The sequence below is a fragment of the Rhamphochromis sp. 'chilingali' genome (genome assembly GCF_963969265.1).
Source record: "Rhamphochromis sp. 'chilingali' genome assembly, chromosome: 12".
NCBI lineage: Eukaryota > Metazoa > Chordata > Actinopteri > Cichliformes > Cichlidae > Rhamphochromis > Rhamphochromis sp. 'chilingali'.
In genome coordinates, this window is record NC_137939.1 from 4,756,073 (window position 1) to 4,769,516 (window position 13,444).

The 13,444-nt window shown below is 42.9% G+C and overlaps 1 protein-coding gene across 2 annotated transcripts in view; it reads left to right on the plus strand.

The window, feature by feature from the left end:
- Nucleotides 1–4,548: 4,548 nt before the first annotated feature.
- samd11 (sterile alpha motif domain containing 11) overlaps nt 4,549–13,444 on the plus strand; it is a gene marked incomplete at its 3' end in the record, with an annotated part of 49,474 nt that continues 40,578 nt past the window's right edge. The window contains exons 1-2 of one of the 2 annotated variants that reach the window (XM_080899454.1): nt 4,549–6,358; nt 7,489–7,580. In XM_080899454.1, coding sequence (XP_080755580.1) covers nt 5,659–6,358; nt 7,489–7,580 — 792 coding nt within the window. In that variant the 5' untranslated portion in view covers nt 4,549–5,658. The remainder of the gene's footprint in view (nt 6,359–7,488; nt 7,581–13,444) is intronic. The other variant, XM_080899455.1, reaches the window with a different exon arrangement.

Below are 13,444 nucleotides of genomic sequence, written 5' to 3' on the forward strand. Positions count from 1 at the left end.
ACGAGGCTTGTGACTGGGACAACATTTCTGTAGAGTTAGGGTCATATTGCCACCTGGTACTTGAGTATGCTCTTGGCAGTGCTGGATGTTATTTTTTTTAGTGTTTGTGTATTGATATTGTTCAAAACACTGCTCATCTAGATGGGATAATTATTACTGTTATTATTATTTTTTTTTTTAGGATTTTAGGAACCTATTAAAGTAAACAAATGGTTGTGCGTGGGTGGTGCATAGCTTTGCAGGAGTCTACACGATGTAGCTTTCCACTGTCACTCTGTAAAAAGTCGTGGGGTCAACAACTGGCCGTGAGGTCCTCTTGATTTTTCTGTTGGTCCTGCAGTCAGCTGTGTATAAAACCAAAGTTGTATAACATAAGAGCCGAAGTGAAACCAAATGAAAGGTGTCCACTGGGGCACTTTTTGAGCTGCTTGTGTTATTTTTAAAATCTTTGGTCTGTACTTGGTAAATTGCACTATTTCTCTTTCCTGCTCAGGCACAATTTTTAACAAATCAGCATTTAACCTAGAAAACCATATCAGTCTGATTGGGCTTTGCTGTTGGCATAGACGCTATAAAAGATGGGCGTAGCTGCTGTTTTTGAAGTCCCGTTTTGAAACCTTGAGATGAGCTTTTCTGGTTGCCCAAAAAAAAAATGGATGTGGTAGAGATGGGTGGGTCTCTGTGTAAAGTTACACGCTTATTAGCAACAGTTTGTCAATCGCAAGGCGTTAGCTAATGATTATATGGTTTCATGATCACAGATTATCCTTAATTTAGAGTTGTTTTTTTATTCGCTATGACTCAAAATGACTGACTGAGCTCAAACTCAACATGAAAGTGTTGAGAGGTCAACGCAGGAAGCTGTTTTCCAGTAAACTTCTAATGGACAGGAAGTGTGTTTGAAACCACAGCTGTTGCTCTCTGGTGGTTTTCAGATGAAATGCAAGTTGAGCACACTTCAACATGGGCTTAATTTTTCCAGCTGGGAAGCTACCTGAGTGTTTTATACAGTCTGTGGCTGGTTTTCTTTTTTAGAGGACTGCACAAATGCGTGTCTGTAGGTTGCATGTCCATAATCCTTAACAGTACAGTTGCAATGCAATCGCACGCAAAGGCGTTATCATAAAACTAATGGGATAACATTGGAAGTTTGGGGTATAGGCACTAAAATATGCTCATTTTTAATCAAGGACATTTTTGAAATTGTGAACCTAAGTTCACCAGTTACAGTTAGCAAACAAGGCAGAACATTAGTGAACTTGTGGGTTAAATTCAGGCTAACTGGGTCATTTCCATGTCAAGCAAAACTTAAAATAGTTTAATCTTCCTGTAACTTCCTCTGACTTGTTTATCGTCTCCTATTTTGCCATAGTGGATTTGGACAGGGCGTACTTTGATGCTTTCAGAAGGAACTTTAAATAGTTAATTACTCTCGCCGTGTCTCCGGCGGTGTCTGGATGTGAATGCGGGGGGAGAGACGGAGACGCTTCTGTCTTCTTCCTCTCCTTGTTTTTTCCAGTAGGGGCAGGCCTATATATTTTGCAGCTCATGTCTGAAAGGCTGGCTCCAAGCGCTAGGGGTGGGCTCTCGCTCTCTGATGGTTTTCCAGTGAGTATTTGTCAGGTCAGACTGTGCACCGCCCGGCGGTCTCCGCTCCTCTCCCCGGGTTATTTATTACCACTCTCCCCCGCCGGCAGCGCTGCGGCTCCGGGCCGCTGCCAACAACGGCGCAGAGGCGGAGGCCGCTCTAGGGGGGTTCCCGCCGGACGACAGGGAGAGAGAATGGCTGTAAAACACACTTTGAAGACTGACAAAAGTTGTGCTTCATTAGCCCACACGGCCAAATAAGCCGACCCCAACAGTTTGTGTAAACATCCTTTATGGTTTACAGGGGAGGACTGATCTCTGCGTTTTTGAAGTTTTGTAGACAGCTGTAGACGCTTATCCTCTGCGTAATGTAGCGCTCATAGACAGAATTTCCAGAAAGCAACAGTGTAATTTAGCAATATGAATGTTTAATTTATCATTTAAAAATATTACAGTGATGAAATGTCAAAAGAAAATACACAAACAGTGCAGTGAAGCGGTGTCTGTATTAAGTTTAGTGACCAACCTGAAGAGAAAAATTCAGTAGTGTTAAAGTCTCTCTTGTTCCTTAGTGGGCTATTGGTTTGCTTTCTATGTATATTTTGGGGTTGTTAAATCAGTCGGTATCTCATTTCTAATCTAAGGGTTTGTACTGCAGGCTCACCAGTTTATTCACATGTGAACAGGTGTTTAGCATGAGACTGAGAAACTCTAAGCTGAGGTGATGCTAATATCTCCACCAGTGTTTTGCTGTGCGAGTGCAAGGCTTGACTCATGGTCGCTTGACTAGAGTACGTCATAGATGAAAGATGCACAAGTGTGCGTCTGTGTAGGCTGCTCAGAGACATCTCAGGAAACACAGAAAGTCACAGAGTGAAGAAGTAGTTGGCAACAAAAAGTTAATTATATCAAAAGAACTAATGTTTATATCATCTTTGTGGGAGGTACTTTTTTGTAGAATCTACAACACATTTTATTAAAGCTCCTACACAAGCAAAGCTGCCTGACTTTATGCCCTGTGGGTTATTTCTACTCTAAATTGGTTTCAAATGTAACAGAATTAACTTCTTTTTTTTTTTTTTTAGCTCAAAAGCAACACAAGCAGAGGTAACGCTCTGTTAACTAAAATAAGATACCATTTTACTGTAATATAGCCATTATACATTGATGCTGGGATTTTCTGTTTCACTGTAAATTTATGAGGTGTATGAGCAGGTGTGGGTTTTTCTTTGGTATTTTCTTTTCTATTGTACACGAGACTCTTCCACACTGCAAACTGCAAAGAGGAAGTAAAAAGGTTAAAGGAGGTAGAAAGGTTGAGCAAGGTTTCCCCATCAAATCAAGAGGTTGTTTTTTTTTTTTTTTTTTTTTTTGCATTTTTTTTCATGTAAGACGCACAGGTTGCTGATGGAAAGTTTTACTCATTTAACACCAAACCAATTTTTTGAAGATGTGAAAGTTGAGGTGTCGTCACTAAAGTTTGGGGAACCCCTTGAATGAGTCACATTCAAGGATGGGCAGTGGGTGTAAGTAATGGGTGTCCCCTTTATGACTAGTTTCATCAGGGCTCTCCCGACGGTGCAGCCTCTAGCACCAACGCACTTATCAACAAGGTTTCCATCGAGACATTTTGCTGCGGTGAGGCCCGCTTTGATAAAGTATCAGAGCTTCTAATCTGAAATGCAGTGTTCCACTTCCTAGAAACGACTTTTTAAACATATGCCATAAATGTCAGCAGTTCATAATTAATGTCAGTGCTGCTTTTCGGCGAGCTCACCATCACGTGGAAAGATATGTCGAAAAATGTTTGATTGGATTTTTTTTTTCTTTCTGTTTCAGGCGAGGCTTTTCAGAGAAGTGATCTCAGGTCACTTTTTTCTTCCTTAGCTGTGAATGTAACATCTGTTTTTGTCTCTTCCTAATCCACAAACCCACTAATTCCATTACTTTTCCCTTCAGACATCACAGCTTCTCATATCCAAAGGGAAAAATGTCAATCTACAGCCTGTCATCATCTTCAGTGAGGTAGCTGGCATCTGTTTTTATACATGTCTGCTGTGTGTTTGCCTGCTTGGTCGTGGCTGGAGGCTTTTATACCAGTTTTGGCCCGGGCTGTGGACTCCGGCCTTCCCGTGCAGCGCTTCCGCCTGCGGTGTGGCGTGCCTCTTTCCTGTGTGTGTCAGAGGCAGTTTGGCCTGATTTATAAGCTCTTGACACACAGCGCTTTAGACCCCACCTCTGCTGCTGGAATGGCTATTCCATGTGTTGGTGGTGGTGGATCCACCTGGGTGGTTCTTCACTGATGGGGGTCAGATGTGGTCTTGCTCATAAGCTCCAGGAGCTCAGGGGAGCCTACCCTGCAGACAGCGTGGAGAGAAAGTGCTTTCAGAACGTATGGTTCCAGGTTTTGGGTTATACTCCAGTTAAAGAAACAAAAGTCTGCAGCAGTGGTTACATATAAGACCAACCTTTTTAAATTTGCTATATGATGATTGAGTTTAGTTCAATTTTAACACTTTTACTCAAACAAACCGCCGTTACTTATGACTGTATTGAGGACAAAATAGTCTTAGACCACAAAAATATATTTTTAGTCCATAATTTGACCTTTATTGCATGTCACACCAGTGTCTGTCTTTGTATTTCCTGTCTACATCAAAAAAGAAGCTATATAAAGGACAAAACACAAAAAAAATAAGTTTTCCATTAACTTAGTTATTAAGCACACGTCTAACAGCTCACTATTTTGCTGTTTTTGTAATACCTGAAAATGATATCAATCTTGTTTTGCTTTGTTTTTTTATTATAATAAATAGAAGCACAAGGTTAACACCTTCTGTACTTGGTTAACACCAAAAATAGAACATGTAGAGAGCTTAACAGGTGAAAATGTGTTCAGCGCTGAAAGTGGCGGCTCGCATAAAGACACTGCAGCAGGTGTGGCGGGAGAGGGCAGAACGGGGTCATAGTAGGTGAAGTATAACAAATAAGATGGTTGAATTTAGACACCAAAACTGAACACAGCAGTGGCCATGTGTGGATCTGGTGGTCTCTGACGTTCATCCAGCAGTCCATTTCTTTTGTATAGGCTAGGTTAATAGTAAAGGACTACTTTAGAGCTGTGAAATTATATGATGATGAAGTGATTACAAGTTGAAAATGTGAGTAAAACTGGCCTTTTTTGTTGTTGTTGGCTAAAAACAATGGCCAAAGCAAAATTTGGAGCAGTTCCTCTAATAGTGAAGTTTAAAATGACACGAAAGGCATATTTTTGGGTTGAATTTTGCTTCAGTTATTAAATTGTATGAGTGCGATTTTGTGTCAGTGTTCCACTTAATAATTATATGATTGTGAGCTTTTGGGTAAACAGAAGGAAAGAGCTGAAAGAAGTTTAAGAGTTAGTTAAATAGGTGGAGACAGTTTACTTCCTCGTGGTGGTTCCTCCATTTTACGCACTGAAGTGCCGTCCCTCGCGGTACCCCCCTCCCTCTGTGTGGGTCTCGCCTAGCCTCCGCTGTTTAAATGGGCCAAGTTGAGAAGCGGCGGAGAGTGCAAATCTTGTTTGGTCTGGGTCTGTGAACTTCAGCGTGACTTCAGCGACATACACAGGGGTTAAAAACTAACAACTCTTACCAAACTTTAAACCGCACCAACGTTTGCGCAGACACTAAGGATTATTAAGTCTCATATTTTATTATTATTACTAATAATAATATTGGGGCGCGTTTCTGATCAGTGGCACATATAACTGTGGTTTAATTGAAATAAAACACGCACTCTTATCGGCTTCTTATTATTGGCTGTAACATTTGGGCTCGTTACATCTCCCCCAAGTTTCCACAACAGAATCGCTTTTTTTTTTTTTTTTTTTTTTTTTAAGATTGCACTGGCGATTGGTTTACCTCTACTCGGTGGATATTAAAAAAGAAAAGAAAACTCCCACTTTAAAAATTCTCAAACGCTAAGAAGTGCGAGGTAAAACGTGGCCGCTACTGATTAGAGCAGGTAGGAGAGTGTGAGGGGCTCAGGGCTGCCCAGCATGTCAGGTATTAACAGAGCGAGTGTGATTAAATGTGGGAGGTAGGAGCTGTGAGGCTGGCGGAGAGCGCTGCTGCCGCTGCGAGCTGGAAACTACTGAATGGGAATCTATCCGGCAACTTCATCAGACCGCTGTCTCTCGGCGACACGGGACTGCGTAAAACCAAGCGGCGCGTCTCCAAGTCTGGGTCAGCCCAACTCGCAGACGAAGAGGACGCTCAAGTTGGATCGGGCGAGCAGCAGCTTTTCACTTGTTACCGGCGCTCGGCTCCCACTAACATGCCTGCCATCAAGAAGGAGAGGCTGGATGGAGACGACATGGCATTGACTGCGTTCAACCCCTCTGAATACTTGGCCCCTTTAAATGCCACCGCTATCCCCGTGGTGACCCCGCATCCGCCGCCCTACGACCACATTTTCGCCCATCATCGCGCGTACTTGGGGCTCCACGACTCGGCGCTGCATCACCAGCACCTCCACCATCACACGGACGACTTAATGGTAGAGAGGTTCTCCTCCATCCCCGACTTTCAGCCCTTCTTCGACAACGGGGAGCCTTGCATTGAGGTGGAGTGCGGGGAAAACAAGGCTTTGCTTTATATCAATAAACTGTGTCAAGGCAGTAAGGGACCCTCAATTAAATACAGGGGCGAGTGGCTCACCCCCAACGAGTTCCAGTTTGTCAGTGGACGTGAGACTGCCAAAGATTGGAAACGGAGTATCAGACACAAAGGTAAGAGCTGTATCTTCACTTTTCTGAAGGTTCACGGGCAAAGGAGGACACGACACTGTGAATTAGGAGCTTTATAGACGCCGCATAGTGTGGCTACTAACTTGAATCCTGTGGTTCGGTACTGAGTTTTGGAGTGAAAGGGTTACAGCAGTCGGTGCGTAAGGAGACAGATGAGAAAGGGCGCATATCCTCCACATACCCTCCGAGCCTTTGACACAGAGTTTGGGCTGCTCTCACACACACCGAGCCGGGGCTGCACTAGGAGTTGGCTGCACTGGACCGAGGTGAAAAGTTAGACGTAGTTTACTGAAATACGTGACAGTTCAGATATATTGTTTTCTTCCACATTATGAGATAAATCATTCCGCTAGGTGCAGCTGCACTTGTGCATGGGTGTTCACGTTTACGCATTGCATGTTAGATTTGAGGAGACTTTATGAGCCGATATTTTGCGTCAATTTAGCATCACAGTTCGTTTAATGCGACTTATTTGTATCCAGTGTTTCTCATTAAAGCTGTTGACTCATTTTGAATGTTTTTGTTTTCATTAAAAAAACCCCAAGAAGAACAAAATAGCAACAAAACAAAAAAAAGCAAGAAACCGTTGCCAGTGATTTTTTTTAGCTTGGCATTTACAGCAAAGTATTCTTATGCAGTAACTAGGCTTGGTGCGCGCCCTTTCGCCTCACACTCACGCGCATGCAGGGCTACTCAGGCAAAACTGACACGCATTAAGAAGTGTGTGGGTGGGGGTGTGGGGGGGTCGCCCACAGGTCAAAACTGATAGTCTTATAGTTTAATATAGCGATTCCTATAGACAGATGTCAGTAAGCTCCTGGCTGGCTCGCAGCCCTGAACAGTGGCTACAGCTGGACACAGTGATAAAATTAAACAGAGAATAGGCAAATCTTTACAGGTACCGACTCTTTCAGGTCTGTGTTGTGTTAATTATCTGGTTATTATTATTTATTTTTGTTATTTAACATTATTTGTTTTTAAAATTCTGAGGTGAAGAGCTGAAGACAGATGCCATGTTAGTGGGGAGCTTCTCCCATGCTACAGGAGATGAGTTTAGTTGATGGAGGATATGATAGGTGTTCTCTGAAAGTGTCTCTCTTGTTTGTTTCCAGGAAAAAGTCTCAAGACTCTTATGTCCAAAGGAATCTTACAGGTGCATCCACCCATCTGCGATTGCCCTGGTTGTCGAATTTCATCCCCAGTGGTAAGAATATTTCTTTTTTATATATATATATATATGTATATATATGTATACTGGTGGCTGCTGTGGCTTTCTGTATGTTTTATGTTGGGTATGGGAACACTACTTGCTGAGGTATAGCTTATTTGTCTTAAAGGTAACTTCTTTTTTTTTAGTGTGTAGGGTTACTGTAGTGGTGAAGAATTATCTCATTGGTGGTGAAGGTTATAACTGGTCAAAGAGCACAGTCGTGGTATAAAAAACATTTGTGTCAAAGGTTTTGTCATTTTCTTTTGCAGATAGGCAATATAATTGTTTGTTTTTCTGCTCAGTTAAATCAAAGAGGACAGTTTGCTCTTTCTCGGCTGGCACATCAGTTTATTTCTGTATTTCTTAAATCGCAAAATCTTATTTAAGGGCTTTGGAGTCTGTACTCCTTTTTGTTTATTATATATTTTTTCCTCTTAGCCTATAGTTGAGTTTGGCGTGGGTCAGAGCTGGAAAAGACATACCAGCATTTATTGGTATTTTTGTTGTCAGCTTTTATTCTACCAGTGGGGGTAGTCTGTAAGAGTATATTGTGAAGCAGTCTTTGTAACCTTGATGGAAGAGACCCTACAGGCACACATGTCAGCTTTGATGGTAATTTTCCTCAGCATGAATATCAAATCCACTTTCAGCCTTTCACAGATGTGGCGTATCAAACAGCCTTTTATTCGGAGGCATTGAGCTGTCCAGGTCTAATGCCTGACGTTGGGTATCAGTGGTCAGGTTCTTCTGTCTCGCCGAGTCAGTTTCCTCACCTGGCTGTTGAACTTTTGTTTGCCTAGTGCCTCCCTCAGGGCTCGGCCAAGGGCACGGTGCCAAACCTTGAGGCCTTGCAGGTGTGTCACGATTATAGCATCACCGCTCTGTGTGTGTGTGTGTGTGTGTGTGTGTGTGTGTGTGTGTGTGTGTGTGTGTGTGTGTGTGTGTGTGTGTGTGTGTGTGTCAGCTTTGAGCAAGCACACTGCGGGCTCGCTGCCGCCAAATCTGTTCACACAGGTGCAGAGGGTTTTGAGCGTGAGTGTGTGTCTTTGCGTGTGTGTCTGTGTTTTCTTTCTTTCTTTCTTTTTTTTTTTTTTTTTATCACCGCGGAGCGCATCTGTTGTCGCTCCCAAGCTCTAATCTTGAGGGAAGGGTGTAAGAGGCTTAGCGAGCTACTGAGCGTAGCTACTGCTGATTATTGTGTGCGAGGCACGCAAGGCAAAGGCGGGTTTGATAAGCCGGAGGTGTTTGAGTGATACAGGTAAACTGGTGACATTTTTTACAGCCAAGAATGAAGACCTGCACCCTGACACATTGAGTTCAGCCAAAACAAATTACCTGAGGGAGGTTGGGGGCAGGAAAAATACACGTCTTATTTTTTAACGAAGGATTTGAAAATGTGAGCGTTTGCTTGCGCTGAGGCTCATTACTGATATCATTGGCTCTTGGCTTGCTATGGCTTGTACAGTTCCACTTCAATTACAGCTGTGACGGAGAAAACTTTGTTATTGACGTAAGCAGAGATATGAGAGCCTTAAGGTTGTTGTTGTAGCCTTTTCTGCCTCTTTCCCCTTTCCTTGGGTTGGTGGTGAAGCCTAAAGTCAAACCCACCAAGTGAATACCTCTATGACACACGCACAGACACACACACACACACATAGACACACAGGCTGAGTATGTTGGCAGTTCTATGTGGAGCAGTGAGGGTTAGGCGGAGGAGGGAAGGCAGCGGGACTTGTATGGCCTGTACTGGCGTCTCCCTTTCTCCCCACTGACTCCCCTCAGGGCATGGCAGCCAGCACTCCCTCACTGATGAGCTCTCGCTCTCTCGCACTTTTACACACACACACACACGCGCGCGCGCACTATATGCCTGCCTACTGACACAAATTACCTCATGCCGACATTTGTTTTGAAAGTTTGACGGCTGAACTTTGAGTGATCTTGTTTCGCTATAGGCATGAGGCAAGCCATCATAAAAAAGTGCAGCAGCTGGTGGGAAGACGTCTCACCTGCCTGCACAGAAATCAGGGAAGGTAATTTGCTGCGTCTGCCTGGGCACGAGCTGTTTTAATAACACCACGACACAAATTGGTCCGCTACACTGGAAAGTTTATGGATTAAATATGTTCTTAATGTTGGTGTATGAAATTAATTCCTTTACGACTCGCTGTCGAGGTGTCTTACTTTTCCATTATGTAATAACGGCAAGTTGCTTAAAGGATTCCTCTTTATTAGCGTTTGCTTTTGTTACGGTTATTCATTGAGGTTTTCAGATGCTGCTTATTGAGTGTCTATATAATACTTTATCTTAGCTCTGTGTATTTGTCTTTTTGTCTTTGCGTATGTTTGTGTTGATTTGTATTTGTGTTTCTCTTTGCCTGATACCGGCTGACTTGTCAGCTTGCTGTGTGTGCACGTACGAGTGTGTTTGGGTTCGTGTGTGTGTGTGTGTGTCTCTTCCCGGGAGAGCTGGGCTTCCTCTGCTCTGTTATTTCAGCGGAACTGGCGGAGGCCGGGAGGAAATTACACTCCCCTCCTCCGGCTCGTAAAGACCTCCTCCAATCAAGGGCTTCTTTTGCAAAGTGGAATTAAACACGCAGCCACGCATATCTGTACAAGCACGTACACACACACTTTTTTCCGTATAACTTCTTTCTCATTATGTTCATAACACCCATTTTCAGTTGGGTAAGAATGGAGAAGATAATTAAATAAAGTGCTCCATGTTGAGTGAAATATAGGAGGACGATGTGTTTGTGTGATGGCTAGACCGTATCTACTGCGTGACGTGTTCTGTGTTTGTGCACACGCACGCACGCACGCATGTTGCTGATGCTACGTTGCTATGGTAACAATGGAATAGGTCATCAGCTCAGAAGTGTGCAGAAACTGCAGTTGTGCCAAGTGCATAACTTTGGTGCGCGTCTCTCTCTGTGTCTCTGCGACCAATTAGATATGGAGCCTCCAATATGTGCATCAGTCTTACTGATAGAGACATTAAAACCGTAATGTGGGTATGACATACAGAAATGCAATCCTAGTCATATACACACACACTTAAAACCATTTTTGTGGCTCTTGTTGTCTTTCCATCTATGAATAATTCAGTTAAAATAAACTGTTTAATTTAGCAAATTACCCATTAGCTTCCGTTAGTGTCCTGTTCAGCAGAGATGCCAAAGACTGAGAGCTGAATGTGTCTGGCAGTTTGTGTGAACGAGCTCTGTGCTGCTCTGTGGTGGGTGCGGACACTGTTAAGATGCCCCTAAAATAAGTTGGAACAGCTGTCTGTCAACCAAATGTGGTTTGTGACAGTGAAGACAATGGTGATATTTCTTGAAAAACCCTCCTCCTCGATATCTGTGTGTGTGTGGAGTAAAGTGTTTGTGCTTGCGTTCTGACGTGCGATTTCCTCTGATAATTGTAGGCCTGATCTGCCACAGCAGACCTTTGTAGACACTATTGTGTTGCTATCATACGTCTTTCAGTACACTGAAAAGAACTCATACCTGTATTCAACCAAAGAAAGAACATTCACCAGTTTGTGATGGTCTAATGAGTTTCTGGTTATTAATATTGACTTTAATAATGAATTTGGTTGTTAGCTGTATACTTAATGTAAACGCATAGAATGTGTATGTATTTTTTAATTTTACAGATGTAACAATTCAATTCAATTTTATTTATATTTTCCCCTCTTCTTCCCCCCCATATTTGTCGGGGGAAGGAAAGCCACGGTCGTTACCTGTCTGTAAAGCTCCCCTGTGGCGACCTCAGTCGGCGTACAAACACATAGAAAGAGTTGGAGAGAGAGAGGGCGATGGAAAGGCAGAGAGAGAGAGAGAGAATAAGTGAGGAAGGAGGAAAGAAAGGCGGGTGGGGGGGCGTGAGAGGCATGCTTGCACGCCTGGCTGCACCGGCACTGACCTCCCAGCGCCGAGCCTGCAGCCTCCCCTCCACCTCGCCGCCTCTCGCCCTCTGTGCACCTCAGCCCCTCCTCCACTATTCCCCCAACCCATCCACCCCCTCCCCTTTTGCCTTGTGCCGCTCCACTGGGCTGCAACTGCCCGCTTGGCTCAGCGCGTGGGGGCCGAGTGTGCAGGAGAGCATGTGTGCATGTGTGTAAATATATCTCTGTGTGTGTGTGTCGGGAAGGCGTGGGTCTTGGTCGCATGCCGGTCTGTCCTACAGTGCTTTCTCACTTTTTTTTTTTCTTCCTCTTTCTCTCACATGGCCTTGAACAACCAAGTGTTGCCTAAAGACTGCACATAAACCACAGACGCACACTCGCACACACTGCCATCCACAATCAGATCTATTTTTCAAAGTGCATTTGAACTCATAAGGAGTTGGTGCTTTTGTGCATGATCTCATTGGAGATTGATAGTTCTTTTTGCTATTATCACACGTTTTCAGTACGATATGTGTGAAGGAGTGAACACCACGAGGAGCCACTCAAACAATATTTATTTATTTATTATTAACCAAAATATTGACCTTTAAAGAAACCCCATGCTAATACCTCTGTCAGCACAAGCATGTTCTTACCAAAATTATTCCAAAAGCTTGGAAGATGATGTAACAACAAAATCTTTAGTGAACCATCTCTAACACTATACTAGAATATGTTGGAAAACTCAAATCCCATATTTACTCGTGCTCTCCATACTTGCTTTTAGATCATTGCTCTTGTTCTGTCTGCAAGCCCGATGCTGCTGTGTTATGTATATAAGTATGTTTGTTATTTGGTATTATTTGATGTTATTTTGGTGCGATGGAAATCGGGTCTAAAACCATCTACAAATTTCAAATGGAACCTGTGATACTCATTTGCATCAGTTGCAACTTTTCCTTGATTCTGTGCCTCAGTTAATCCGCGCTCTGAAACCAAACAGTTTTAGCTTCCTTGCGCCTTCCCTTGAAGCTAGCCTTCTTTTGGTTGGCTACTCTTCGTAAACGTCTGAACAGGAGCCGCGTAGGTCTTCACTACTCACGACAAAAAGCTGTGCGCACGAGGTGAAAAGCATCGTTAATGTCCCCACTCTCTGACATCATACAGAGACAAAATTAGAAAGGGGGAAAAAAAATATCTGAAACAGAGCTTGTTGCTACCAGTGATCACTGATGCGTATACTGACATCATTATTTGAAACTTTGTTAGCATCCACAATTGTAGCCGTGTATGGACGGAAAAAATAAAACGAGCACTTTAGACTCTAACCTGAACAGACTGGATAGGAGCTTCATCTACAAATAAAATTTTGAAGTATTGATAGGATTTGCTTTAAAGAATAGGGTAATGGTTAGGCCGACAAACATGCTAAATGTTAGTATAGTTCTCAGGAACATGTAGCTAAGTCTTATCTTTTAACAGAAGAGCAGTAACAAGTTACTGTAACTGTTACTAGTAAAATATATGTATATAAAATAAAAGTGATGAAACTGTGTTGCTTTTGTGCACTTGTGTTTAAGCATAACTATGTTTTACTCCACTTGTGTAAAGCTGTGAGTTTCAGCTGTCATTTAAAAAAAAATTTGTCTGTTAAGTTTCTTAATGTGAAGCTCACACTAGTCATAGAATTATAAACCCCACGAGGCAAATAGAGATTTTGTCATTGTCCCTGCACAGTATACTGTGCCTTTGTCTGATTTCTTTCAGTTTTGTTTCTAAACTTGCTGAAAGGTCACGAAGTACGAAATGTTTTTTTCTTCTACAAACGTATGGGGTGTGTCGAAGAACGAAAAAACACCGAAATAACGTGGGGACGACAGTTAAATATCTTTCATGGAACGAACGTAACGAAAAGTAACAGAGCCTGGCAATGAATGTTTTCCGTGAATTCACCAAAGCAAAAGCA